At 41.0% G+C, this 27,718-nt stretch overlaps 1 protein-coding gene across 1 annotated transcript; it reads right to left on the bottom strand.

Annotated features, from left to right (window-relative positions):
• Positions 1–403: 403 nt before the first annotated feature.
• Positions 404–26,645, bottom strand: SNCG (synuclein gamma). Its single transcript, XM_073596736.1, has 5 exons — positions 26,270–26,645; positions 18,454–18,495; positions 16,642–16,769; positions 2,906–2,977; positions 404–1,769 (listed from the first exon to the last, which is right to left on the bottom strand). Exons 1-5 carry the CDS (start codon positions 26,388–26,390, stop codon positions 1,749–1,751), a joined length of 384 nt encoding a protein of 127 aa, XP_073452837.1. The 5' UTR covers positions 26,391–26,645; the 3' UTR covers positions 404–1,748.
• Positions 26,646–27,718: the final 1,073 nt, after the last annotated feature.

Here is a 27,718-nt window from a genome sequence, read left to right as displayed (position 1 = left end):
CTAAAATGCTGTTTTTTATCTTCCTTGCATGTCCCCCTCGGATCTACAGTGACTGCACTTCCAAGTGCACTTTCAGTGCAATTTCAAGTGCACTTTGCACTTGTAGTTTGCACTTGTAGTGCAAAGTTGATTTGCAATTCGTAAATAACCCCCAAAGTATTGTCACCCTATCCACATGGCAGAATTATCAGGCATTTTTTTAACAAATGCTAAAGATTTACAAATATTTAAGTTTAAAATTACATTACCATACTAAATCTTGCATATAATTTTGGTGATTGGGTGCACATTTCAATTTTACAGGTTTCTAAACTTACGTCAATAACTGGTCCATAAAACCGTACCTAGTATGTACAGATATAAATTCTTATCATTTTTGTTTTTATTTGATCTGCAGTAAGAATTACGCTTTAAACTCAGTTTTATTTATGTTGTAAGAAATATAATTTACAAGAAAAAAATTAAAGTGCCAGTATGCCAAGAAAGAAACACAACAATGAAGATTCAATGGCAGACATAGTTTTGACACAGTTAGAAGACAGGCATACAACTGTGGGAAAAAGTGTATAAACCACTAGGAATTTATTTCAGTTTCTTTATGGATGGCTCTACAAATGTGGTCTGATCTTTACTCATACGGTATATACTTATGGTCTTAATAAGCAGCACATAGAGCACATTAAATTGCCATAACTTTGATGAGAAAATAGTATGATCAATTAAGGTAATTGATGGAAAAAGTATGTGAACTTTTAGATTAATAACATTCTAAAAAGAAGGTAAAATTCATGCATTCCACTCAGTTCAGATGTGGGTTTTACATTAATTTTGGCAATCTGTTGTTCACAACAGAAGTTTATATGCCTGGAAAAAGTGACAAAGAATTTCTGACAACATGAGCCCCCTTAGGGCTACAGCTACAGTTTACATAAGTTGTAGCATTATATACAGTATCTACTCTTGTGTCTTAGATCTTTGTTATGTTTCATGCCCCAGATTCTTTGAAGCCCTTGCAGATATTCCTGTAGGACATCACTCCTAGGCCAATAAAACATGGCATCCCAAGTATATATACATGAACAGAATACAAGTGTCGGTCAAGTACTTCCCAGTCACTGTGCCGCTTGAGCAGCAATTGGAGAGACCTTCTGTTTGAGGTTCTTTTCAGTTTTTACTAGTTACTAAAAGTAAAGGTTTCCATTTACAGCTTTTACTTGAAATAAATTCATTGTTTAAAGCATTTGTTCAAAGAATATGGCAGTGTAAGATGTTATGTTTGTTTTTAGTGGACTTAGATAAGGGTCAGATCACATTTGGAGAGCCATTTATGCATATATGTAGAAAATTCTAAAGTGTTCTCAAACTTTTTCTCACCAGAAAATATGAGAATGATGATGAAATCAAAACTGACAAGATGGAAAAGCACAGAAGACATCAAACTTCCCAGCATATAATTAAGCCATTATTTGGTTTAAACGACAATAAAAAACTTAATAGAATTTGAGTAACAAGACATTATGGGAAGTAAACTAAAATAAACTCAACATTTCAGAAAATAAAACCAATGTGTGATGAGTGAGGTATAAAGAGCTGACTCGTTTAGCTGAACACATAATGATGTGAATCTTTACAGAGACATGATGAACTGTACAATGGATAGTGGGTGCCTATTGTGGCCTTTATGGCTTCCCTGCTGTGTTCATAAATAAAATCTTCAAGGATTTTCAGCAGAAAATGTGGACAGTTGACTAATTTTCACCTTCAATGGCCTGAAAAAGACATAGTTGATTAAAGACCATGAATTAATACTTTGTTATATACTGTTTCTAACTTTCTCACTTCTGAGCATGGCAGTTTCAAAAGTAATACAAAAGTAATACATCCTGTACTACACCTATATCTATATATCTGTTTGTACACCCAAACACTTGCAAACATGATAGACATGTAGAATGGAAACAAATGTGTATATTAATTAAAAAAATAGAATGTGTAGATGTCAAAGTTCAGTTGCAGTATTGTGCTTTATTCTACTTTAAAGGCCACTGGATTTTATACATTTTTAGCCTATTTTCACTAGCCCCTTTACCCACTAAAATGTCTTATGAGCATCCTCCTGCTTCTTGACCCATGGTCCACCTTTTTCATGGATGTTGTAAAAACATTACCATATACAGCACATGCTTCTTTCTTAACCCTTTGTTTTTTACTTTTTTTATTGAAATCACAGAAATAGCTATTGTTTAAGACATGTTGTATTAACAACTTACAATTTGATAATATTATCTCCACATTCCTGCTATAGCAGCTGTGTATGTCTAAATTGACTACAACATCCAGAAGGCACCAGAGTTTGACCGTGCTGGCCAGTGCACCCTATGAACTACCAGGCCTGATGAAACATAGCCGCTCTTTTCCTTAGCACTACAAGTCTATTTGTAATGAGAAGTTTGGCCATTACCTATTTATGCCAGCATATTGCACTCAAGTAGGAGGGCAAGAAATTGTATTTCTGCTAGGAGAAAAAATATTGCTGTGCTTGAATGTGTGGATCATTTGTCAAGGGGGGTTCTAATTGAAAATTATAGTGAAGTGTCATGTAATCGGTGGAGATTATGATGATTATTATGATGATGATGATTATTATTATTATTATTATTATTATTATAATGATTGAATGGATTTTTTTTTTTTTTTAGTAGACTGCTCAAATATGGTGTTAGCACAATATTATTTTACAGAATTTTGGTGTTGTGCAATGCAAACACTAAAATCAATGATATGTGAAAAGTATTTGGTTAGGAGAAGTGGATATGAATGAAGTTAAAGCATACAGTGCCTCAGTACTCGGAAGTCTGGAAGTAAAGACAGATGAGGAGGTGCAGAATATGTGTGTTTTTTTTACCTGCTCAGCCTCTTCTGTGGCCTCCATAGATGGTTCTTCTGTAGCAGCTTCGCCTGGACGTGCAAGGTCATCCTATAATTGTATAAAGTTAAACACAGGTTAAGATCTACAGATATTTAACTGTACTAAGATACATTTATCTTAATATCTGGAATGCTTCATGCAAGTTATTGTAGCCTAATATAGTTTGCACTTTGAGGAACATTTACATGAAGTTATTGGGGGTGTTTGGTTCCAGCATTCATATGCAAGTGTTTCTCAACTCAAGTCTATACAGACCACCATCAGTTCAAATATTCCAGCCTCCTGGAAATTTGGAATGGTGTAATAGAAGATCAATGACATGTAATTGCAGGAAAATTATTTTCAGTGGACTGCTTTGTGAATGACTTGTTTAATTGACAACACAACCCTCACTGGTTAGAGCAACCTAAAGAGAGCAATCAGCATTATTTTATGTAAGTCTAGTCTGGAAAATGAATGTAAAGTTGATATCTAAGCTGTCATTATGAACTACAGCACGCTATTAGGTCTCTTTTAGACAGACAGTAGTGGCAGTGGCAGTAGATAGCTTTACAGAGGGTGGTATAGCAGCGGTTGACAGGCATACATGAAGTGATCCAATTTTTTTCCCAAATCCCAAAGGGGATTTTGTAGTTAAAAAAAAATCAGATGTCTCGCAGTTGAGATGCACTCTCATTGAGCTCAGTGGGTAAATCTCCAAACTCTACAGCTTGAGTTAAAAATGCTGCAGCATATGTACAGTACTGTCAGACTGTAATGTTAGCATTTGAGTGGGCAATCAGGGAAAAAGGTAAAACCACTGCTCAGCCTGCTGTTTTTACTGCCCCCCTTTCCCTCTGGGCGCCCTTGTGAAACAACCCTTAGTAGGGGATTTTATCATCTGCACGTAACTGCCCATATTGGCTAAATCTACTGTTCTTAATAAACATTTTAGTACAATGAAAGTTAAAGAAAACAATTCATTTTCTAGTGCAGTACCCTGCCAGGGTCCAAACAGTGGTTATAACCCAGGATTCTCAACCAGGCAGGTTGAGGGGCTCCAGAGGGTTTGCTTAATGGAGAGGAAACTGGCTTTTTAGTTTCCTCATCGTTTCGTAAAGTCCGTTTTGGGACCTGTTGCCTGGAAATTTCTAAGAGAGCCTGGTGGGTGGAAATCTTCAATCCAGGATCCAGGTTTTTGGAACCACCAGCACACTGACTGGGGCTATTAATAGTGATATGGCCATTATTCTGGGCTCCACCCTTCTGGGGAGTTTAGGTGTGAAGGGGGGAAGCCAGAGGAGTGCATGTGTGCACTGGAAAAGACAGAGGCCCAAGCCTGAGGGCCAGAGCACCGAGGGGCTGCTATCTATTTGGACACAGTGGGCAAGGAAATTGTCTGTGGAAGCCAGGAGGCTGTATAACTAACTATTCCTTTACTAAAGTGAGGCAGGAGGCTGAATATTTTGTTTTTGTGTTAATGGTGAAGCCCCCTGCATGGGAAATCCATGGATTATGCTTTCTGGAACTTTGTGTGAACTTACCTTTAAATAAAAGTGGGCCAACAAGCCCTCAAATGGGAATATTTTGCATGGACTGTAGCCGCTAGCGAGCGCTACACTTGAGTTATACAACTCCAAACTTTACACTTATTTCCCACAATCCTAAGCTGTCAGGGCTCCCATAAACCGCTCCACATGTCCAGGAATTTGAAATCCCTGCTGCTTTCGGTCTTCTTTGTCCAGCACTGCCAGAACAAACCAGACAGATTCTAATTGGTCAGCATTATCACATGGTCTAAGCCCTGGTTCACATTTGTGGTGGTGGTTCCTGCTGCGGGTCTGCAGTCGTTCCAGCCACAACCACCCGCACAGGAAATGCAGGAGATGTGTGTGGGCGCCATTAATCCTAATGGTACCATCACACACTGGAAATCCATGGTTTCCATGTGAGCTGCGATTTCAAAAATAGAGTAGGGACCTTTTCCCTGTGTTTACAGGAGGCACAGCAGCCTATTTATATGAATGGGCTGCTGTGCCTGCGTGAAACTTGGCTCGTAGAGCCACAAAAGTGTTAACCAGACCCAACAGTGTAACAAAAAGAGATATTTGTCAGCATCTCTGGTGTTTATATAGTGTTCTCATTTATGCACAAATTACCAAGCGTCTTTAATAAACAAGGAATTGCTGTATACTGTCAAATATTCATGTCATCATCATATACATTTTCAGTATACCAGTGATGCTGTTGTCTCCTGTTCTTGCTCCTCTAATACAGACTTGTGTAATTAAAACCTGAAATTCCTTAAAGCAGGTCATCCGAAACTGAAGGTAATCCCACAGGATTTCATCATGGTACAAATTAGTATGCCATTTATGCAATATTATATCCACATGACTCTGGGATACCTTTCATTGTTTGTTTCATCTTAGAGTGTTTTATAAGTGCCATGCGATTTATCACTGAGATTTGTTTTCAGTTCAGTTATATACTACAACTATATCAGTACTCCTTCTGCAAGACTTCTCAAAGCTGTGGAATTTTCTACAGAAACCAGCCTCTTTTTGATTATTCAGGGCTTGCTCACACTAGGTGCAGTGACTGGCGAATTTCTGGGGATATACAGTGCTTCGAAAAAGTATTCATACCCCCTGCGATTTTCCCCATTTTGTCATGTTACAAGCAGAAACATAAATGTATTTTATTGGGATTTTATGTGATAGACCAACACAAAATGGCACAGAGTTGTAAGTGGAAGGAAAATGATAAATGGTTTTAAACATTTTTTACAGATAAATATGTGAAAAGTGTGGCGTGCATTTGTATTCAGCCCCCCGAGTCAATACTTTGGGGAATCTTGACAAGACTTGAAATTTGCTGTTCCCAGACACTGTCCATCCAATCTGACAGAGCTTGAGCTATTTTGCAAAGTAGAATAGGCAAAAATGTCATTCTCTAGATGTGCAAAGCTGGTAGAGACATCCCCAAAAAGACTTGCAGCTGTAATTGCAGTGAAAGGAGTTTATTAAAAATAGATTTTAGTTAGGGGTATCAGAGTAAATGGGGCTGAATACAAATGCATGCCAGATTTTTTAGATATTTATTTGTAAAAAATTTTGAAAACCATTTATCATTTTCCTTCCACTTCACAATTATGTGCCACTTTGTGCTGGTCTATCACATAAAATCCCAATAAAATACATTTACGTTTTTGGTTGTAACATGACAAAATGTGGAAAATTGCAAGGGGTGTGAATACTTTTTCGAGGCACTGTATATAATCAATAATTCCTATTCTAATTTTTCCTAACAGGCGGTGTGATACTTTATAGCAGACAAGACACATTCAGTCTGGGGGCAGACAGGCTGAAAAACAGTAGAAAGGTAGAGCAAACTGTGCAGAAATCTGGCCCTGGTCATCATTTAACATGTGTATAAGTTAGCATTTGCCCAAAAAAGAGAAATGCCACTATTGTTGTGAAAAAAAAACAATCCCCTACTGGTGATCAATAAACATTACAAAGATTTTAACTAACTTTGTTGCAGATTCCTACCTGTTTCTGCCCTGAATAAAAAGATATTTGTTGTGTGTGAAGTGAATATGAATTGGGAGTGAACTTTTCATTGATATTCAGTTGATGCACTTGCAGTGTTAAAATGAGAAAAGTTGCAGGGTCTACATCCCTTTAAAAGTAATTAACCCTTTGGGAGTATCTGGCCAAAGTTGAAGCTTTTGTTACAATCTGACTTGCATCTTAGTGCAGACTTCTGGGAAAATCAGTGATCCAATCATAAAAGCAGGAAATGACATCTCTGGGGAAGTTCTGTACACCAACCATGTAAAGAAGACCTCCAGGTTGCCATATTGCATTGAATTTTACAGAAAATCACAGCACTGCAAATTGAAAAGGAAAGGTAATTTTCAATAACATTCAATTATAATATGGCTTATGTAGCAATTGTATATGCTATATTATTTTGTTATTTGCTATATGTTTTTTTCACCAAAGTGAAGTTATCCTTTAAATGTTACATTGTTACCTATTTAGTGGCTGTGCACATTTTAAGTTAGCCCTGATATGGGCTACAGCTCTTCACATGGCCTGACAATGGAAATAATCTTTTTTAATGTACATGCTAGTCTTGTAATGGGACACCAAGGATATACAGAATGCCTTGTGTGATTTGAGCATCTGAGTATGACATAGTTGACTTTTCTGAATTTAGAAAAGACTGTTACTGCTCCAGGATATAGGTATACCACATGTGTGAGACTTTTTCAATGCTTATCTGCATAGGGAGCTCAAAATCCAAGGAACACCTAAAGGTTTTTAAAGGGTACAAATTACGCAGCTGGTTTCCTGATTACCTATCACATTTCAAAGCCCATAAAGTGCCAGAATAGCAGAAACACACACAAAATTATCACATTTTGGAAAGTAGACATCCCAAGGTTTGGTGATTCTTTTAAAGATCACATTTTTTTCACTGCAAGTTTTGGGAAAATTAAGAAAGATATAGAAACTTTTTTTGCAAAGTTGTCAATTTAAGTTATTTCTTACATACAGCATTGGAATAGTTAGAATTACACCCAGAAACACATTATGCTACTTTTCCAGATTAAGGGGATACAACATTTGTGAGTTGTTTTAGCTGCCTAGCCATATAGAGGGGACTAAATTCCAAAGAGGACCTTCAGACTTTCAAGGGGCTTAAATTACAAATCTGATTTCTGGACTGCCTAACACATTTTGGAAAACAGGCACACCAAAGTATGCTAAGAGCCTTGACTTTTTTGTAGAGAACTCTCCATCCTCCTATTTATTGGTGGTCTTCAAAGTACTGCTGTTTCATACAGGTTCATACTGTGAGTTTGAATCTGATTGTGAGGTCTCTCCACTACTCTCATCAGTCATAATAACAATTTTATGTGCCTCCTCATTACTGTACATTTTTTGGACATTGAGACAGCATAGTAAATAATGAGTAAAAAAGGAAACACTGCTGCTTTCAACATCACTGGGAACACTGGCACTGGCTGTGATCTGCAAACTGGAATCATTGGCATTGGCTGTTATCGGCAAACTGGAAACACTGGCACTTGCTGTGATCAGGAAACTGGAAACACTGGCACTTGCTGTGATCAGGAAACTGAAAGCATTGGCACTTGCTGTGATCTGGAAACTAAGACAGTGTCGTATCCTCCCTAGCTCCCAAGGAGGATGAGGCCCACTGTATACTGACTCACTGCACACATTTTTCTCATACTGTCTTGTCTCCTGAGATGCTGGCCGCACTTGTCAATTGCGGGTACAGCTCAGAGTAGTTTTGTGTATGGCCAGGAGACACTCAGCCTGGGCATAGTAGCTGCCACACTGGATCTTTCTCCTCCCCACTGCTTGATTAGACAGTGCAGCTTGGAGAGGAGAAATGGTAGGTTTTTGAGTAGGTCAATTTTACTGGGTGGATCATCAGTCTGGAACTTTAGCCCCATCCCTGCACCTATGTGAGTCAAGGATAGAGAGATAGAGCAGCCCTAGAGTCCAGGAATAAACTCTAAATCAGGTACCAGTTTATGAGGGTCAGAAACCCAAGGACCAGGTCAATGTAGGTGCAAAGAGGGGGCACAATTAAGACTTCAGGACAATGATGGAGCCTCTGTGTACTGCTTCCTCCTGGCCTACGTAGGGCCTGTTTTCCAATATTAAATTCCCTTTTCTGTACTGCCTGCCCCCACCATCAACTGCCCCCTCTGTGCCGCCTGTACAATGATTATCTGCCCTTCTCAGTACTGTCTGCCCCCACCAACTGCCCTCTCTGTACTGCATGTCCCCCTGTTCTGCTTACTACTTTTTTTTTACTCTCCCATTGACAATGATGCAGGGGCAATTTTTCCTTCCACTGACATATGGGTATTTGTTCTTTCCAGTGACACCACCAATGCAGGGATATTCTTTCCTTCCAGTAACACCACCAATGCAGGAGCATTTTTTTTCATTCAGTAACACCACTAGTGCAAGGACATTTTTCCTCACAATGACGCTTGGGCATTTCTTCCTTTGCCCTCTAGCAGTATTTTTTTTTTTCCGTCAGGTTCACAGTTTGCCACTGTTTTGAAGTTTTAGCTTCAAAACAGCTAAAGCCTGGCAGATTACACTTAGGGGTATTGGGTATTGTTAATATTACATATTGTTTAGTCTATTTAGATATTGATTAAAATGAGTCTGAGCACAGAAAGGGTGCTCAGCTCATGATCTTGTATACAGGCCCTCTGCTTTCAGGAGATGCACTTGGACACACTGCACCCGCTGTGATCTACAAACTGGGATACACTGAGGATCAGCACTTAGCCTCCCGCTCTAAGAAGAACTTGGTGTGTAACAGGAAGGGGAGAGATAGGTGCGCATCGCAGCCAGTGTTTATACTTGTACAGTGCCAATGAAAGTGGCTCTGTACTGTGTGATTGTTGTGATCAACCACAGCGATCACAAGGTAGAGTCACTCTCATGCCCTGTATGTAAAGCATGTGATCTCATCCACAAATGTGAACACAGGCATTGTTTAAATTTAGGGTCGCTGTGATTGGTCACAGTGATCATGTGTTAAAAAGCCATTTTCATTAGTCTGCACTTTCTTTCTGCAGTCTGCACTTTAACTATGGACAATTCAACCAAAATTGTTGTGTACGCGCACAAAAACAAAAAAAAAGACATATAAAAAGGACCACTCAGAACGGTAAGTGGGCCACGCAGCTGTCCCATTACAATGAGCAGTCTGAAACTGGCTAAGGGAAAGCCTTGCCGAAAAAAAAGCTGTTCAACCTAAAATAAAGACCCCCAGCAACACAAAATAAAAATAATGTGCCCCCCAAATAAATGAAAAACCCCCTGAAGCAAATATCCACTTTTTTTTCAAAAGGAAGCTTTGTACAAAAAAAGTGTGCTATGGACAAGACCCAAAAAGCTACCAATCAGAAATAAAAAAAGTTAAAAAAAGAGTGTATTATTTTAAAACATCTGTAACTACTGTAAATGTGAAAGCTCATGCTATATACAAAATGTTGGTGCATTTTTCATTGTTTAGTGTTATGTGATGCTTTTTTCCTTTGCATTGAAAACTGTTTACATTATATTGATGTATACTGCCCTCTATTGTTCATAAAGAATAATAAAAAGCCTTACATTTCTTTTCAAGATATTCACTTCAGCTGCTACTTAAGCTGGCCAAAGATGAATCGTTTCTGCTGAGTGAAATAAAAAAAAAAAGAAACGGATTCCTCAATCCACACAAGCGAGGTGGATGAAGGAGTTCCCCCCATTGGTGCATTGTATGCTAACAGCGGAACTGCATGAAACATAACAAAATTTGATATGTGTGTATATATATATATATATATATATATATATATATATATATACTGATCAGATCAGCGCCAAAAAAATATGACCACTGACAGATAAAGTGAATAACATTAATTATCTTGTTACAATGGCATCTGAAAATCGGTGGGATATATATGGCAGCAAGTGAACATGAATAATGGGCAAGCCTAAGGATTTGAGTGCCTTTGACAAGGCCTGAATTGTAAAAGCTAGACGACTGGGTCATCTCCAAAACCAGAATGTAATGGTCAGGAAAGTGGCGGCCCGTGCATTAAGGGTGCACGGGCGCCGTCCCCTTTCTCCTGCCACCCCCTCTATCACCAGTAGATAGATTCATGCATTGCATGAATCTATTTATGGCCGGCGCTGCCACCCCCTATTCAGGCGTCCGGCCCCTTTTCGGGCGCAGAGCGCCTGAATTACAGTGGCAGGGGGTTTTTGAGGCACCTGATTAGAGCCATAGGCTCTAAAAGGCTTCAAAAAAAGTGACCTGCGAGTGCCATGCTGGGCGCTTGCAGGTCACTCAGCTGTGTTAGAAAAGTAAATGACTATTTGCTTTCCTAACACTAAGCCACCTCTCCGCCAATCAGGTGCTCAGTTCTGTTACCTGTCACCTGATTGGCCAAAAAGACAGGGGCTGCTATTGGACGCCTATCAGGAGGGTAGGACGGGAGATGAGGACGGCAGGAGACGCATGGAGGTCCCCACTCGTTGCCGTCACCCGCTGCCCCACCAAGACAGGGTAAGTGCCGGGCAGGTGGCGAGCGGGCGGGGGTCACACTGGGGGCGTTTGATGGCACAGTGGCTGCGTTTAGCACAGTGGCTGCAATCGATGGCACAGTGGCAGCATTTGAGAGCACAGTGGCAGCGTTTGATGGCACAGTGGCAGCGTATGATGGGCACAGTGGCAGCGTTTGGCACAGTGGCTGTGTTTGATGGGCACAGTGGAGGCATTTGATGGCACAGTGGCTGCAATTGATGGCACAGTGGCAGCGTTTGATGGCACAATGGCAGCATTTGATGGGCACTGTGGCAGCGTTGATGGGCACAGTGGCAGCGTTTGATGGCACAGTGGCTGCAAAAATTTTGAGCACCATCCGCCACTGGGTCAGGACAATAGGGTCATGGGTGGCCAAAGCTCACTGATGCATGTATAGAGCGAAGGCTGGCTTGTGGAGTCCGGTTCATTAGAAGAGTTACTGTAGCTCAATTTGCTACAAAAGTTAATGCTTGTTCCAATAGAAAGGTGTCATAAGACACAGTGCGTTGCAATTTGTTATACATGGAGCTACATAGTCCAGTCTGGGTTCTCATGCTGACCTGTGTCCACACCCAAAAGCACCTACAATGGACATGAGCATTCCAACTGGATTACAGAGCAATGAAAGAAGGTGGCCTGGTCTGAGAATCATGTTTTCTTTTACGGGATTTCTAAATTAATTATTTTTTTAATTGCACTTTTTATAATCAGCAAGCTGTGTTTTATCACTTAAAGCGGAGTTCCACCAACATTTCGAACAATATCTGTATGTATTCTCTTCCTTGCCTAGATGCTGACATGCCGTTTAAAAAAATTGAAATCGCCGTAATTACCTTTTTATTTTTCTATTCTTCTTTGCACTTCCTGATTCTCCTCCCGTGGGAGTAGGCGTGTTTCTAGCCTCTCCCAGACTCCTGGGAGCTAGTCTCAGGCTTCCCAGGATGCCACTGAGCATGTGCGGGAACGAGCGGTGAATGCTGGGAGCACAACATTCACCACATCCAGGAAATAAATGCTTGTGGGCTTTAAATGCCCACAATGAAGATGGAAACCGCCTGCAGTGAATAATATAAGTTATTCTTTCCGACGAAATCTGACACAGGCGGACATATTACACACAATATGTGAGTATGTAATGCTGAGAAGAAAAGTTTTTGAATGAACTCAAAAAAAAAAAAAAACGATAGATAGGTGGACCCCCGCTTTAACCACTTTCTGCCCGCACTATAGCCGAAAGACGACTACACCGCAGACTTACTTTGCCGGGAGGGCGTACATGGACGTCCTCCCATGATTGTGCTACCTGTGCACCCCAGCGGTGTGTGGATGGCGCGCTCTGTGATCACCCAGTTCCTCACAGATCAGGGTAATGGGCCAATCACAGTGGCCCTATTTCACATGATCAGCTGTGTCCATTGACAGCTGATTACAGAATGTAAACACAAGCCGGTTATCAGCTTTTCTTTCCTCATGCTGACAGTGTAAGGAAAGAAGAAGAGAGCCGATAACCAGCTTGTGTTAAAGGGACATCTACACTGATAATCAGGGCACTGTTAATCAGTGCAGTCCCAACAGTGCCCACTAGTGTCATCTATCAGTGCCCATCAGTGCTGCCAATCAGTGCCCATCAGTGCCTCCTCATCAGTGTCATCTATCAGTGCTGCCTAGCTACCATCAGTCCCGCCTACAAGTGCCTATCAGTGCCGTTTATCAGTGCCCATCAGTGCCACCTATCTGTGCTGCCAATCAGTGCCACCTCTCAGTGCCCTTCAGTGCTGCCTATCAGGGCCCATCAGTGCCACCTATCCGTGCCCATCAGTGTCGCCTATCAGTGCCCATCAGTACCACCTATCAGTGCAGCCTCATCAGTGCCCACCAGTGCCGCTTCATCAGTGCCAACTATCAGTGCCCATCGCAGTGTTGCCAACCGCCCGTAGATTTACGGGCAGCCCGTAAAAACAACCCGTTTTTCGGGGCGCCCGTGAATGCCCGTTACGGGCACCGGTGCCGGTAAAAATGATGGCCGCGAGCTGGCCACGCAACTGCGCATGCGCCGGGCTCGGGAAAGCTCGTACGCGCTCGGCCGGGCGGCGCATGCGCAGTAACGTAATACCGCCGCCCGGCGCCATTTTCGAATCGATCGAGCGCGGCGGCAAGGCAAGCTGACAGCTGAGCTGAGCCAGGCCCAGGCGACGAGGCGACTCTGTCCTGTCATGCAGTGCATAACTTGGCTGGCTGCACAGTGCACACACAGGAGGTACGGAGAGTAAAGCTGTGGGGGGGATGGGATTGGGATCTAAAGGAGGACATTACTGGGACTCACTGGAGCCGGGAGAAGTAATATGATGGTGAATAGAGCACATCAGTCTCTGTCCCTGGGCCCTGGCTGCATGGCATATGCAGGGGACAGAGACTGATGTGCTCTATTCACCATCATATTACTTCTCCAGTCCACATCAGATTCATCAGTGTGCTGTGTCCTCCTCCTGTACCCCTTTCACCTCTCCACAGGTCAAGGCAGAGGTGAAAGGGGTACAGGAGAAGGACACAGCACACTGATGAATCTGATGTGGACTGGAGAAGTAATATGATGGTGGACAGGGGAGGAGGCTGCTGTGAGGATGTGTCCTGACCGCAGCCTCTGTCCCCCTCCTGTAGTATGTCCGCAGCCTCTGTCCACCTCCTGTAGTATGTCCGCAGCCTCTGTCCACCTCCTGTAGTATGTCCGCAGCCTCTGTCCCCCTCCTGTAGTATGTCCGCAGCCTCTGTCCCCCTCCTGTAGTATGTCCGCAGCCTCTGTCCCCCTCCTGCAGTATGTCCGCAGCCTCTGTCCCCCTCCTGTAGTATGTCCGCAACCTCTGTCCCCCTCCTGTAGTATGTCCGCAACCTCTGTCCCCCTCCTGTAGTATGTCCGCAGCCTCTGTCCCCCTCCTGTAGTATGTCCGCAACCTCTGTCCCCCTCCTGTAGTATGTCCGCAGCCTCTGTCCCCCTCCTGCAGTATGTCCGCAGCCTCTGTCCCCCTCCTGTAGTATGTCCGCAGCCTCTGTCCCCCTCCTGTAGTATGTCCGCAGCCTCTGTCCCCCTCCTGTAGTATGTCCGCAGCCTCTGTCCCCCTCCTGCAGTATGTCCGCAGCCTCTGTCCCCCTCCTGTAGTATGTCCGCAGTCTTTGTCCACCTCCTGTAGTATGTCCGCAACCTCTGTCCCCCTCCTGTAGTATGTCCGCAGCCTCTGTCCCCCTCCTGTAGTATGTCCGCAGCCTCTGTCCCCCTCCTGCAGTATGTCCGCAGCCTCTGTCCCCCTCCTGTAGTATGTCCGCAACCTCTGTCCCCCTCCTGTAGTATGTCCGCAACCTCTGTCCCCCTCCTGCAGTATGTCCGCAGCCTCTGTCCCCCTCCTGTAGTATGTCCGCAACCTCTGTCCCCCTCCTGTAGTATGTCCGCAGCCTCTGTCCCCCTCCTGTAGTATGTCCGCAGCCTCTGTCCCCCTCCTGTAGTATGTCCGCAACCTCTGTCCCCCTCCTGTAGTATGTCCGCAGCCTCTGTCCCCCTCCTGTAGTATGTCCGCAACCTCTGTCCCCCTCCTGTAGTATGTCCGCAACCTCTGTCCCCCTCCTGTAGTATGTCCGCAACCTCTGTCCCCCTCCTGCAGTTTGTCCGCAGCCTCTGTCCCCCTCCTGTAGTATGTCCGCAACCTCTGTCCCCCTCCTGTAGTATGTCCGCAGCCTCTGTCCCCCTCCTGTAGTATGTCCGCAGCCTCTGTCCCCCTCCTGTAGTATGTCCGCAACCTCTGTCCCCCTCCTGTAGTATGTCCGCAGCCTCTGTCCCCCTCCTGTAGTATGTCCGCAACCTCTGTCCCCCTCCTGTAGTATGTCCGCAACCTCTGTCCCCCTCCTGTAGTATGTCCGCAACCTCTGTCCCCCTCCTGTAGTATGTCCGCAGCCTCTGTCCCCCTCCTGTAGCATGTCCGCAGCCTCTGTCCCCCTCCTGTAGCATGTCCGCAGCCTCTGTCCCCCTCCTGCAGTATGTCCACAGCCTCTGTCCCCCTCCTGCAGTATGTCCGCAGCCTCTGTCCCCCTCCTGCAGTATGTCCGCAGCCTCTGTCCCCCTCCTGCAGTATGTCCGCAGTCTTTGTCCACCTCTTGTAGTATGTCCGCAACCTCTGTCCCCCTCCTGTAGTATGTCTGCAGCCTCTGTCCCCCTCCTGTAGTATGTCCGCAGCCTCTGTCCACCTCCTGTAGTATGTCCGCAGCCTCTGTCCACCTCTTGTAGTATGTCCGCAGCCTCTGTCCACCTCCTGTAGTATGTCCGCAGCCTCTGTCCACCTCCTGTAGTATGTCCGCAGCCTCTGTCCACCTCCTGTAGTATGTCCGCAGCCTCTGTCCACCTCCTGTAGTATGTCCGCAGCCTCTGTCCACCTCCTGTAGTATGTCCGCAGCCTCTGTCCCCCTCCTGTAGTATGTCCGCAGCCTCTGTCCACCTCCTGTAGTATGTCCGCAGCCTCTGTCCTTCTCCTGTAGTATGTCCGCAGTCTCTGACCATCTCTTGTCTCTTATCATGTCTGCAGTCTTTGAGGGGATCCTAGAAAGGATTCAAGAGTGGGAGTGCTGCCAGGATGGAGGGTTACGGGAAGAGACAGACACGTGTGGACTGTGGAGAGGAGACTATAGAATAGCCACCAAGCTGGAGCCATCTGACTGAGCCCTGCTGGGTGCACCTGAGAGGAGGTCAGTGACAGTGCCGCCAGGCCAGTCTGGGGGGGTCACTGATGTAAGGCGGGAGTGAATACAATAATGTAAGGGGGCACTGATATAAAGGTTTCCCCCCCTATATTAGTAATCCCCCCCCTTACCTTAGTGTATTCACACTGCGGAAGGTGGTCTCTGGTCACCATCCTGCAGACTCTGATGTAAGGGAGAACTCTCTGCTGGCCGGGTTATAGTAACCTGACCTTCATGTAAATTGAGAAATATATTTTTTTGACTTTTGTTTAACTTAAACACATTGCTAATAGCACTAGCTATGTGTTTATAGTTCAAATATTAATATTTGCAATGTTTAGCACTAAAAACAGTAATTTTAGTTTTTTTTTTTTTGCAGTGTCAGTAAAAAATGTGGATCTGCCAGTAAATTTCATGGGTTTTTTTTTTGCCAGTAAAAAATGGGCACTGTTTGTAAATTTTGACGTTCTGCCAGTAAATTTCACTTCGGGGGGTTGGCAACACTGGCCCATCGGTGCAGCTTCATCAGCTCGCATCAGTGAAGGAGAAAAATTATTTGTTTGCAAAATTTTATAACAAACTATGAAAAAATTATCTTTCAAAATGTTCAGTCTTTTTCATTTGTTTAGCAAAAAATAAAGACGTCAGTGGTAATTAAATACTAATGGAAAGAGGCTGGGAGCAATAAAGGGTACTTTTTGAGCAAGAATAAATACTTGAATAATTTTCTTTTTTAAACCCGACTTTAGTGCCACTAATAATGGCAATACGCAGTATTGAAGGTGTAATACCCACCTCACTATCCTAATATTTGATATTAAGCAATATGGTAGGGTGTTTGTGTATGTAAGGGAACACTATGACAGAATTACCTTGCTTACAACACCAGTTGCAGTTACAACATTTTCTGCTCCTTCTACCGTCTTCGTGGCAACTTGATTTACGCCAGTAACCACAGCTCCTCCCACAACATGAGCCTGCTCTTTGGTCTTTTCGGCAACTAAAAATGACAACAAAGCAAGCAAAAAGTAAATATTTTCAGAAATGACTTCCTCCCTACTCAGCGGGTTTCATCCTCGAACAATATGTTTTGACTGACACAGATTTCCCTTACTATTTTATGCATGGTGTTATAAAATAGTGTTATTCTTACAACAAAGACAGAAATAGTGACATGACATTTGGAAAACCTTTACAGAATCTCACAGTTGCCTTTTAAATTTTAATATCAAAAAGATATTGCTAATGACTAACTCTATTCAAAACCAATTTTTTACTTTTACATTAATTTTTTATGGGCTTTTTTTATTTCCTGGGACTCTAATGGCAAGATGTCTCAACCAAAATTCCCAGTTCTGTGCAGATAATGTGTTCATTACAAAGCCAAATTGTGATATTACAAGTTTTAACATACACTTTATTACCAAAAATATTGGAACACCTGCCTTTACACGCATGAACTTTAATGGCATCCCAGTCTTAGTCCGTGGGGTTCAATATTGAGTTAGCCCACCCTTTGCAGCTATAACAGCTAAACCACTCCTAATATAGTGTATATAACAGGACTGACCTGTCAGGACTGACCTGACATAATACAGGTCCTAAAGGTGCCTACGGATATCAATAATTGTTTATTCTGACCATTTATGATCAGATCAGACAATGTGAACATGTCTGGAGTAGGCCTTGTGGGCAGAAGTGCTGATCTGACGAGTCAGATTTTTATTGTTGATCGCTATTGTTTTTTCCCAAGAAAGAAGCCATCACTCTAAATGTCTGTTCGTCCCCTGCATGCATGCTTGTCCAAAACTAGTTGGATCCAGTAAATCAATTCAAGGTCTGTAATGTGAAGCCAGTAGTAAATTATTTATAGGCCTTATATCTATATAGCCTGGGGCTTGAACGTTATATTGATGCAGGCTTCTTTAGCTTTTGATTTAGGGCAATTGTTTCAATGGCCTGATTTTTTTTTGTTAGATTGGGTGAGGAATAGTTAAAACACCTGTAATTTTTTCCATCTGTGTCTCATTTGCGAGATTTTCCCTCACTTCTTGTCCTGTAGACAAAATGAGAAGTGAAAGGAAATCTCTCCAGACAGAGGAAAATGCCCACAAGCAGTTGCCACAAGTACAAGTGTACCTATTGGACCATTTCTTCTCTATTCTTGCCCTGATAACTTGGAATCTTGGATTGCTGCTTGCTTTCTGTCCCAGTAACATTGGTTGCAAGAACAACAGGGAGGAAAACCCTAAGACACTCTTTAGAATTCCAATGTGTCTCCACACAACAAATGTCGGTGTAGGTGATGAATTTATATATTCATTGTAAAAATCTCTGCAGTGACACACGAAGATTGAAGTGTGCATATGGACACTCTTTTTTCAGTGCAGCTCAGCTCCCTCCCTGCTGCTACAGCGGTCACATGCGTTTATTGCTAGCGGCTGTTATAGCTGCTAGCAATAATCACTGTATTCTCCCTGTGGAGACGCCCCCCCCCTCCCCTGGGAGAACACAATGGCTCCTCGGGAGGGATTCCCATGTCAACACTGACTGTGTTGATGTTGAATAGAGCAGGTTGCAGAAAAGAAAATAGCTTTGTCTATGGTCAGCCTAAGACTTATGTAGTAAGTTAGCTACACCTTGCGACTGTACCTTAGAAGAGCTATAAAAGATGCATGCTTTACCTGTGCTGACACTGTGCACCACACCTTCCTTGGTCTTGGCACCTGTGAAACAAAATTTATATATTGTGTCATCAATGTTGTGTAAGATGTTCTGAATTCTGAAACATGAATTACATCTAATTGGAGGTGACAACACAAACTGAAAAAGGGCTGATCATGCAACAATATTCATTATATACACGTTTGCCACATACACCTAGCAAGATTCATTCAGTTACACACCTTAGTGCTTATTCATCTTTACTCCCATAACATGGTATAGGAAAACATTGCTTATTATTTTTAAGATTGAGTCTTTTTGTCTTCTTTTTTTTGCAAAAAAACAGAACATTAAAGGTTTCACTCACATTTCTAGTCTGGCTGTACACTGCTACCGTTAACACAATAAATCTGGATCATTTACAGACATAATAATGGAAAACCACAATATCTTTCTTTTACTACTAAACAACCCCCTTATACCTCAAGCATTTAAAGATATGTTGTACAAAGATATAACTACAGCCATAGCAGACCATACAATTGCTAAGGAGCCCAGAAGCAAAACGTTTATGCTTATACACTACACGCATGTAAATACAAACTATATATTTAGAAAATTTGGGAGATCTTTGTTGAAAATATGAGGTTTTGTAATTTAAATAGATTGTAAGCTGTAACGAGCAGGGCCCTCTGATTCCTCCTGTATTAAATTATATTGTAATTGTACTGTCTGCCCTCATTTTGTAAAGCACTGCACCAACTGTTGGCGCTATATAAATCCTGTATAATAATAATAGACACAATGACAAAAAATATTTATCTAATTAAATAAATTCCTGAATTTGTTGTCAGCAAATTTGATGAATAAAATTAAATTGAAATTAGATGATCACTAATAGTCTCCATCTCATGGTTTTATACCTTTCTCTAGTAAACCCCAGTCCCCACACCAGCACCATGAATTTATTCCCTTGGCTAGAAACTTGCACAGTAGAAGGTGGCTTCTTTCAGTGCTTCACCACTGAACAGTACCTACTTCAACCAGGGCATTACAACCAGGGTGCCCATTCAAGGATCGAAATTTGACCAGGTCCTGGCTGAAGGGGCACACTGTAGCTGCTCTCAAGCCACTGGGTCCTGATCCTTAGCACCTACAAGGCAGCAGAGGAGTGTTGTAGGACATTGTATTCCTGCCTGCACTCCTCTATAGTAGCCATAATGGCTCCTGAGCCTAACAACATATCAGACCAATCTGTGAAATGCTGTGAATCCCCACCCCTGCCTACAAAGCTCCCTTTATATGTTATATATAAATCTGCTTCCTGAAAAGGCAAAAACCGCTGTACCACCAAGTTATATATATCTATATCTATATATATCTATATCTAGATAGATATCTAGATAGAGAGATAGATAGATAGATAGATAGATAGATAGATAGATAGATAGATAGATAGATAGATAGATAGATAGATAGATATTGGTTATAGATAAAGGAGAGTTAGAACATGTGTCAGGTATTTATTGCTTTGTTGCTATTATGTCCCAGTAACAGAGGGTCAGAGGGACAGGAAATGGTGGGAAAGTGTTCCAATTGGGACAAAGGAATCAACAAAAGCACTTTTTAGTGGAGTGAGGAAAAGATAATACATATGTGAGGTTTTATTACTGTCTGCCTTCCTGTCTGGGTGAATAGTTGATGAGTTTGGATGTGTCTGGATCCTAGTCTGAACCCACCTGAGCAAGCCCACCAGGCAACTGCCATGTTTATTGTGCCAATCATCCCTACTGGTGAGCCCCTTTCCTCTCACTTCTTGTCCTGGTGTCTTAGGGATAAACAATTACAAAAAAGGGGGGAATTTGGGACTTTGAATGAGGCAAATGAATGGAAGCTAATGTAGAATATGTATCGAACCATATCTTTGTTGAAAATATATGTGTGTAAGTGTGTGTGTAAGTTAGGGGATGGATATCCTCCTACTCTAATTGTTCCCTCTCCTTCTGTCCAATTGCCTTACTATTGGGGTCCATTAGTAGATCATATTGGCCTTTTTTTACATATATACATTTTTTCTACAGATGATCCATATGCATTCGCTCCCGATGAGGGGGTACAGTTCAAGCCTACTATGATGCTTATGTGTTTTTACATATGATATGGTTCATTACATGTTCATTATATGTTTACCCTTGCCTTGTTATGATCACTTTATAGAGTTTACGGATTCTTTATGTTCATTTATGCTGACACTTTCACATACTTGTGCCCCCTGGTGGAATACTGATATGTTGATGATCAACCATAAATATGATACATTTTTAGCTTTGCTGTACTTTGTATTATGTCATGCGTACCTGATTAATAAACTGTGTTTTTTATTCTACATTAGCTTCCATTCATTTGCATCATTCAAAGTCCCAAATTCCCCCCTTTTTTGCAATTGACCGGGATGGAGGCACCTATTCCCCAGGTGTTTCATTTAAAGTCCTAGGTTCTCCTTTTTTACTAGGGATAAAAAATTCGAGAAAAAACTTTATATGGAGCCCTATATGGCAGGAGTTTCTAAACTTTTTATTTTAAGGACCAAAATAAGAAAAATGTTACCATAATGGGACCCAGGAGGAGAATCATTACAAGAATGTTTGAAAAGCTAAAGGCAGATAACAATGGCCATATAAAGCATGCATTGTGGTTGCTGTTCACTATTCCTGTAGGCTTTAGTAACACTTTTGTACTAACATCAACTTCTCTTCACCTCCCAACCTTGCCTATGTAATACCCTTTGCCCCTATCTTGAGTGTGTACTAGTTCCCCGTTATGTGTCTATGTATTCAAAGATGTTAAATTGTTTTGAGAGGGGTGCCCATGTTGTGGATGTAAAATCATATTACATTTAGGTTTGTATGCTGTATCACTCGCCACTGATTTTGTGCTAGGACAAACTAGGTTCCGATACAAGCTTGTATAGGGCATATGCTGACACGTGATCCAGTTAAGCTTGAACCAAAATGTCTGCAGGAATCCCATTGTCAGCCACTGGTGCCCTTTCCTCTATTTGGTTCTGGTGAAAGCTTGACTGAGGCCTAGGCTAACATGTATGCAAGCTGTACGATTGTTGTATATCTTTTTATGTATTGGCTTTTTTGAAATGGTCATGAGGTATAGATAAGCTATGATGTCATTATGACACACATTTTTGATCACATTTCATTGGTTATCCATTCTTTGAACAGTCACCACATGATCCAGTCAAGCTGCACTAAAAATGTCTGCAGGAATCCCATTTTCAGCCACTGGTGCACTTTCCTCTATTTTGTTCTGGTGGAGGTTTGACTGAGGCTTAGACTAACATGTATGCAAGCTGTACGTTGTATATCTTTTTATGTATTGGCTTTTGTGACATGGTTGTAAGGTGTAGATAAGCTATGATGTTATTATGACAAACATTTTTTCATCAAATTTCATTGATTAGCCATTCTTTGAACAGTTGCCACTGTTTTTGTGGGTTGCGCTGTGAAAAAGGGATCCTGCAAGAACCTAAGACTGTAATATGATTTTACAAAACACAAATCACATACGTCGTTCTTCTCAGTGGTGTGCTTGTGATGTTTCTAAATGTATGAATTTATAATAAAAGTGGAATATCCATTGTGATCAAGATTCTTGCTCAGGGCACCCTGACTGGTTTATTGCACCCTATCCTAAAATATTGAGGGCCAGACTTGGCCTACATGTGGCGTAGGCCTAAACAGTCATTTTTAATCCAGATACCAGTACTACTTTTACACAGTCTATTAAAGATAATTAAGAAACACTTTTTAATGTGGAAAAAAAAACAATACTGTCTGCTGGCATCTATTGAAAAACAATACTGTCATCTATTGAAAATGCACCTTATTGGTGGAATAGTGCAAAATCAAAGATGTAATATCAATTAATTTCTTATATGGGCACATTTTATATCAAATTTAAAATACCACATGATAACAATATACCCTCCACCGGGATTTGTTGTGCATTTATTTCATCTAAATTTTAATGAGGACAGTCTAATTATAAAATTAATGTCCAAAAGTATCAGCAGGATATCCCAGAGGTGTAACTAGTTTCTGGATTTAATTCTCATCCATTCTGGCCCTGCCCTGTATTGCTATACTTTCCCAGACTAATGAGATTTTCTTAAGGTGTGGGGATAATTGAACTGAGCAGGGCATGGTAGCCACACCCAATTCTCTGCAGTATACTCTGACAAGCCAACACCAAGATGCCTGAACTGGCTTGTCCGGTCATGAAGCATATTTTGACATGAATTGATTTTCGGATTTAAGCTACAAATAAAGCAACGAGTAGAGCCCAGCTAGCAATAATTCAAGACAAAGTCACAGAATAGATAGTTAAGTGCATTCTCTATCAGTAGATAGGATATTTGATGATTGCTTAACTGTCTGCCTTCCCGAGCAGAAGAGCGTCACTCGATATCAGACACTACATTTGGTTAGTGCGTACCTCAACTTACAATAACATATTAAAAATACACTACAACCATCTAGGAGGACTTTGAAGCTAATAAATATAAACCTTACTTTAGTAATCTACCACAATTACTACTAATGGATAAGCTTTATTGCATTCTTGGCAAGGTGACTATACTCATTGCATGGATTCCTTGGGGCATTACTCAGCACAAATCATTCTTGTGGTTTAGCATTGCTGACATAGTCCTTGGGGCTAACAAGATACACCTTCCAAGGACTCTCAGCAATCTTCAGTGATTCTTGTATTGATAATACTCAATAATGTGTATTGAGGCAGATGTGGCATCACATGCTTTAGAGTTTGTAGTATTATGATTTTACAAAAAACACAGTCACTTCCAGTGCTAATAGGTCTTCCAAGGTGTGGAGTAACAGATGTCAGATAAAATGGTGGTGTGAAAGGTATATATGGTATCCTAAAACTAGGTGGATGCTGCCTTCCTCAGATGAAGTAATCTGAAAGGAATTACAAGAAAAACAGAAATGGAAGGCGCGCACACCTAGTGCATTACCAGAGGTAATTTAATAAGAAGAAATGTTTGTATAAAAGTGGGTACTCACAAAATGCAACTGACAAAAGGCCATAAACACAGTGCATGGACATACACAGAACACAGGGTACAGCTAACGCATTTTGGGGCGCACCCCCTTTCTCAGAGCTAGGCTAGGCCTATTTATTATGTTTCACTACATAAATTATATTGATTTTTAAACTTGCTAGTTTAATTGGTGATATTAAATGTTATCATGATCCACCCAATAATTTTTTTCAGTAGTATCACTCATTAGGAATAGTAATGGGAAAACACATGCCTATGAAATAGGCATAGAAACTGCTAATATCTGAAATGTTCACATACACACCCCAATGTCTTATATATCTAATTCAGCAATTTTGGGCCTCCCTGTATGTAGTTATAAAGAGCTAAGGTTAAAAATATTTTAAATTACCCCTGTTCTGTCCATATTGCTGCCTTCAATAAATTCTTGAATTATGACCTGATAAGCTGATTATATGTTTGTACATCTCATCGTCTTTTCACTAGAACTCAATACAAAATAATACATTAGTCAGAAAAAATAATCTTGTTTGGTACGTGGAATATAGAGAATGGTTTTATGTACGTAAGTGATGCCTTGCAATAGATTTGTACTGATGAGGAAAAAGCACACTTAAACTTTATGATTGAATATATGACTGCACATTGAAAGCATTGCTGTTTTCTGCCTTAGTTGTTGCATATTAAATGTACTTTCCATGGGATGGCAGTGTGTTCGGCCTTTAGATGTTCCTGAACATGCACTAGCTATGATGTATTGAGTTCAGATAAGGGTCTTATCACAGTGGAAAATTTCCGATGACAAAAAAAAAATAATATTATTACTGCAGTGATGCAGACACACCCAGTTTTACACACATCGGCCATTGTTTCTCTCTGAGCCCCACCCAACAACAGATACGAACCTGTCTGTATGATGTGCAGCACAGGACTTGATGCATAGTCTTTGTAAAAAAAAAGTATACATTGCTTTATTCTATACAAAACAAGAGCCCTGCAGATTCCTTGGTCTTACCTTTTTTAACACTATTGGAGGTAAAGTGTAGCTACTTAGTAGTGTTAACCGAGAATACAAATTGTCAGACAATAAAAATTAAAAGAGAAAAATTCACATAGCAGTGAAAACTCTTGTAAAATGATATTTACTTTATAGGCATAGATACAATTTTCTCCTGCAGTTAACATACAGTTGTAGGCCAGCTTATACTAATTTTACCTTGATATTTTACTTTATAGCATACCAAGCAGCATGCAACTTGTTAACTGTATAAAGACATTGCCACCAAGTGTTAAAACACTGTATAGTCATGCTGTGCAGTATGAATGCTAGCAAAATCCTTCAGCTATATATTTCCTTGTAGAAAGTGCCAAAAAAGTAGTTGATAGCAACTAATAGGCTAAAGCTAGCAAATTAGAGAGTAAAAGAAATGTGCTGATGTATCAGAGTTATTTAGAAGAAATAAAAGAGCACAATTGCAGGATCAAAGTAACCTGAGTAAAATACATAGGCCACTGTTGCTGACTTTGCTGTCATTCTAATGAAATTACTTCAATGCTGACTACAACAAGCCTGCACCCAGTGCAATCAAAACACCTAATCTGCATTCTGGTTCTGGGTCAGTGAAAGTGTTGAAGTCATGGGGTCGGCATGACAGCCAGGCGACTAATATTTCCAATATATTTTCTGCCATTGCAGCTTTTCTTTAAGAAACTAGTTGGCCATTCCTTTGTAAAATGTTAGTTGCCTGGTTTTAATACTGATCCAATGCTTATAGATCTGGAGCAAGTACTGTATGTAGATCAGGAGTTTTGACTTTACTGTTAGTTTATTGGTTGCATACTTGTTCCTAGGTCAATGACTCTACTACTAATGAAGCCACAGATAGAATAAAAAAATAAAATAATAATAATAATAACAATGACTATCTACATATAAATGTTAGTAGAGGTTCCCTTTAAGTGGAAAATGTCTGGTATGATGGTAGAGATCAGCACTATGGACAGCTCATATTATAACAAATAATAATAGGCCCAATCTATAAGATTTTGATCTGGCTGTAAGCTTGTGATGGGAAATGCCATTTAAATATTGATCTGTTTGCATCAATGAAGCATCTTCTATAATCTCTCCAGAACACTAAAAGGATGGGCAGGGTTGTCTCCAATTACCAGCATTTCATTTAACCTCGGCTGTCCTTCTTGTACAAGTATCTAATCACGGTACATTGTGACCTTGTTCATATTTTAAAAGTCTTTTGCTAACTAAATGTATCATTTATCACTTACTGCACTAAGTTTGTAATTTAAACAATGTTACAACTGATCTATGTGCTCTATGTTTGCTATCATCTCTGTTAAGTATCAGCCTTGATTGGTCCCAGCCTAGGTATGTATATGAAAAATAATAAAGAATTGAACTATCACAGAACAGTGATCTACTATATTCATATATTTTCTTGTATTTTCATTCTTTTTGATCATGCCAGCTTCAAAATTTGTCACATTAAACAATATTATTCAAGGTCATCTTTCTTCAAATAATCATATGGACATTTTTTCAGCAAATAAGTATTACTATCACTGAGCTTTGACAGTTATGCCCTATATATGAACTCTCTAGGTGGGTTAAGGCATGCTTGGGCAAAGTAAAGCAGAGGAAGTGAGATAAATGTTAATTAAGCTCAGTATGTAAAATATTTTTTTTTTTCTGTGCATTTATCCAACTTTGATTCACTCACCTACGTACATGACCCCCTCCTTGGTCTTCTCTGCAGCCTCAGTCACACCCTGCTTGGTTTTCTCTGCAGCAGCCACCACACCTTCCTTAGCCATGGAGAAACCTTTCTTGAAAACATCCATGCTAGTTGTGCAAAAATGGGGATGTTTCAGAGACCCTTTCGCCTTTCCTGTGTCCCACCTGAGCTGCTCTGCTGATCTTCAGTAGGGCGGTGGCAGTGTGATAGTTTTCAGAGATTTCGTCAGCTTCTTATCAAAGTGCTGCACTGCAGTCTGACCAATGACCATGAGTATCCAGTTCTAAAATATTAATGATATGTACTGGAGTGGTACAGTATGGTGGGTTAGGGGGACTGTAGGGGAGGAGCAGGCTGCTGAAAAAAAGGATGGGTAAGTGCAGAGCAGGGGGGGAGTCTGGAATTGGAAAGGACCACTGGAACATTTCCAGACACTTCTGAAGCTGGAGATGTGCTGTGCTGCAGTATGCTACATTCATTCAAGGGCAAGCTGCGGGATGAGAGAGAGATGCTGTACAGGCACATCTTGCAAGCTGCTTGAGGATTCAGCTCCTGTTTTGCAGTAGTGTGCTTTTAACCTATTGCATCCAGGATCCATATATGTTATGGCACTAGCGTAAAAAAGGAACATCAGTAATTTCATTAGAGAAAAGTTATCTGAGGCACTCTAACATATTAAGTACCCTGTATGAGAAAGGTTTATTACATTAATAGTCAGGCATAGAGGGGATTTTACTCTTCCACCAGTGTTAGTAAGATCTTCGCTACTTGTAATTTACAAGGCCAAAGTAAGTTGTTGGTAAAATTGCATAATAGCTCAAAGGAAATGGCCAATAGTCAACTGACCAGTGGATGATTCTGCAATTCTTACAAAAGGATAAAGTGGTAAACGCCCACTTAGCACAGTTACCGCCCCCTCTGCAGATCCAATTTATACAGTGAATGCTATACTCATTATACATATTTTTGGGAAATAAAGCTCAACTCTTTCGGGGTTCTCCACTTTTAATTATAAATTGGATTGACATCATTAGTAACTATTATAAATTACTAGCTATACTTTTGCTATTACATGGACACCAGTACATTTAGTGTCAGTACAATACATGCTGCAGTTATATATGCATGTCATAATCTAGCCTTCTTCCAAAGGTGAATGTATAAGCATGTATCATATAGATTTGCAAAGTCAGATACATTTTTGCTGCATAATGATGTCATATATGCATTCTGCAAGAAAATTGAGCCTCCCATTGGTGCACAAAGTTGTTTTTAATTGAATGGAGGTTAAAAGCACATACTAGGTATAAGCCAATTATTGAAATAATGTCTTAAAAATATATTTTGCCTTATTTTGAGGAAAATGGGAATCCTGAACAGTGAAAAACAACCCTTAATCTTTCGGCCTTTTGAATTGTGCCCTTAAATTGTCTG

The sequence above is a fragment of the Aquarana catesbeiana genome, linkage group LG08, assembly GCF_042186555.1.
Source record: "Aquarana catesbeiana isolate 2022-GZ linkage group LG08, ASM4218655v1, whole genome shotgun sequence".
Lineage (NCBI taxonomy): Eukaryota > Metazoa > Chordata > Amphibia > Anura > Ranidae > Aquarana > Aquarana catesbeiana.
The sequence above is the reverse complement of the archived record's forward strand: the minus strand, read 5'-3'. Positions and strand labels throughout refer to the sequence as shown.

What these genes read in the sequence shown, in the direction of transcription:
- SNCG (XM_073596736.1), bottom strand. Translation starts at nt 26,390, where the DNA reads ATGGATGTTTTCAAGAAAGGTTTCTCCATGGCTAAGGAAGGTGTGGTG. An exon ending in GGTGCACAGTGTCAGCACAG is followed by an intron (nt 16,770 to 18,453) that starts GTAAAGCATGCA and finishes TGTCATTTTTAG; the next exon opens with TTGCCGAAAAGACCAAAGAG. An exon ending in CAACTGGTGTTGTAAGCAAG is followed by an intron (nt 2,978 to 16,641) that starts GTAATTCTGTCA and finishes ATACAATTATAG; the next exon opens with GATGACCTTGCACGTCCAGG.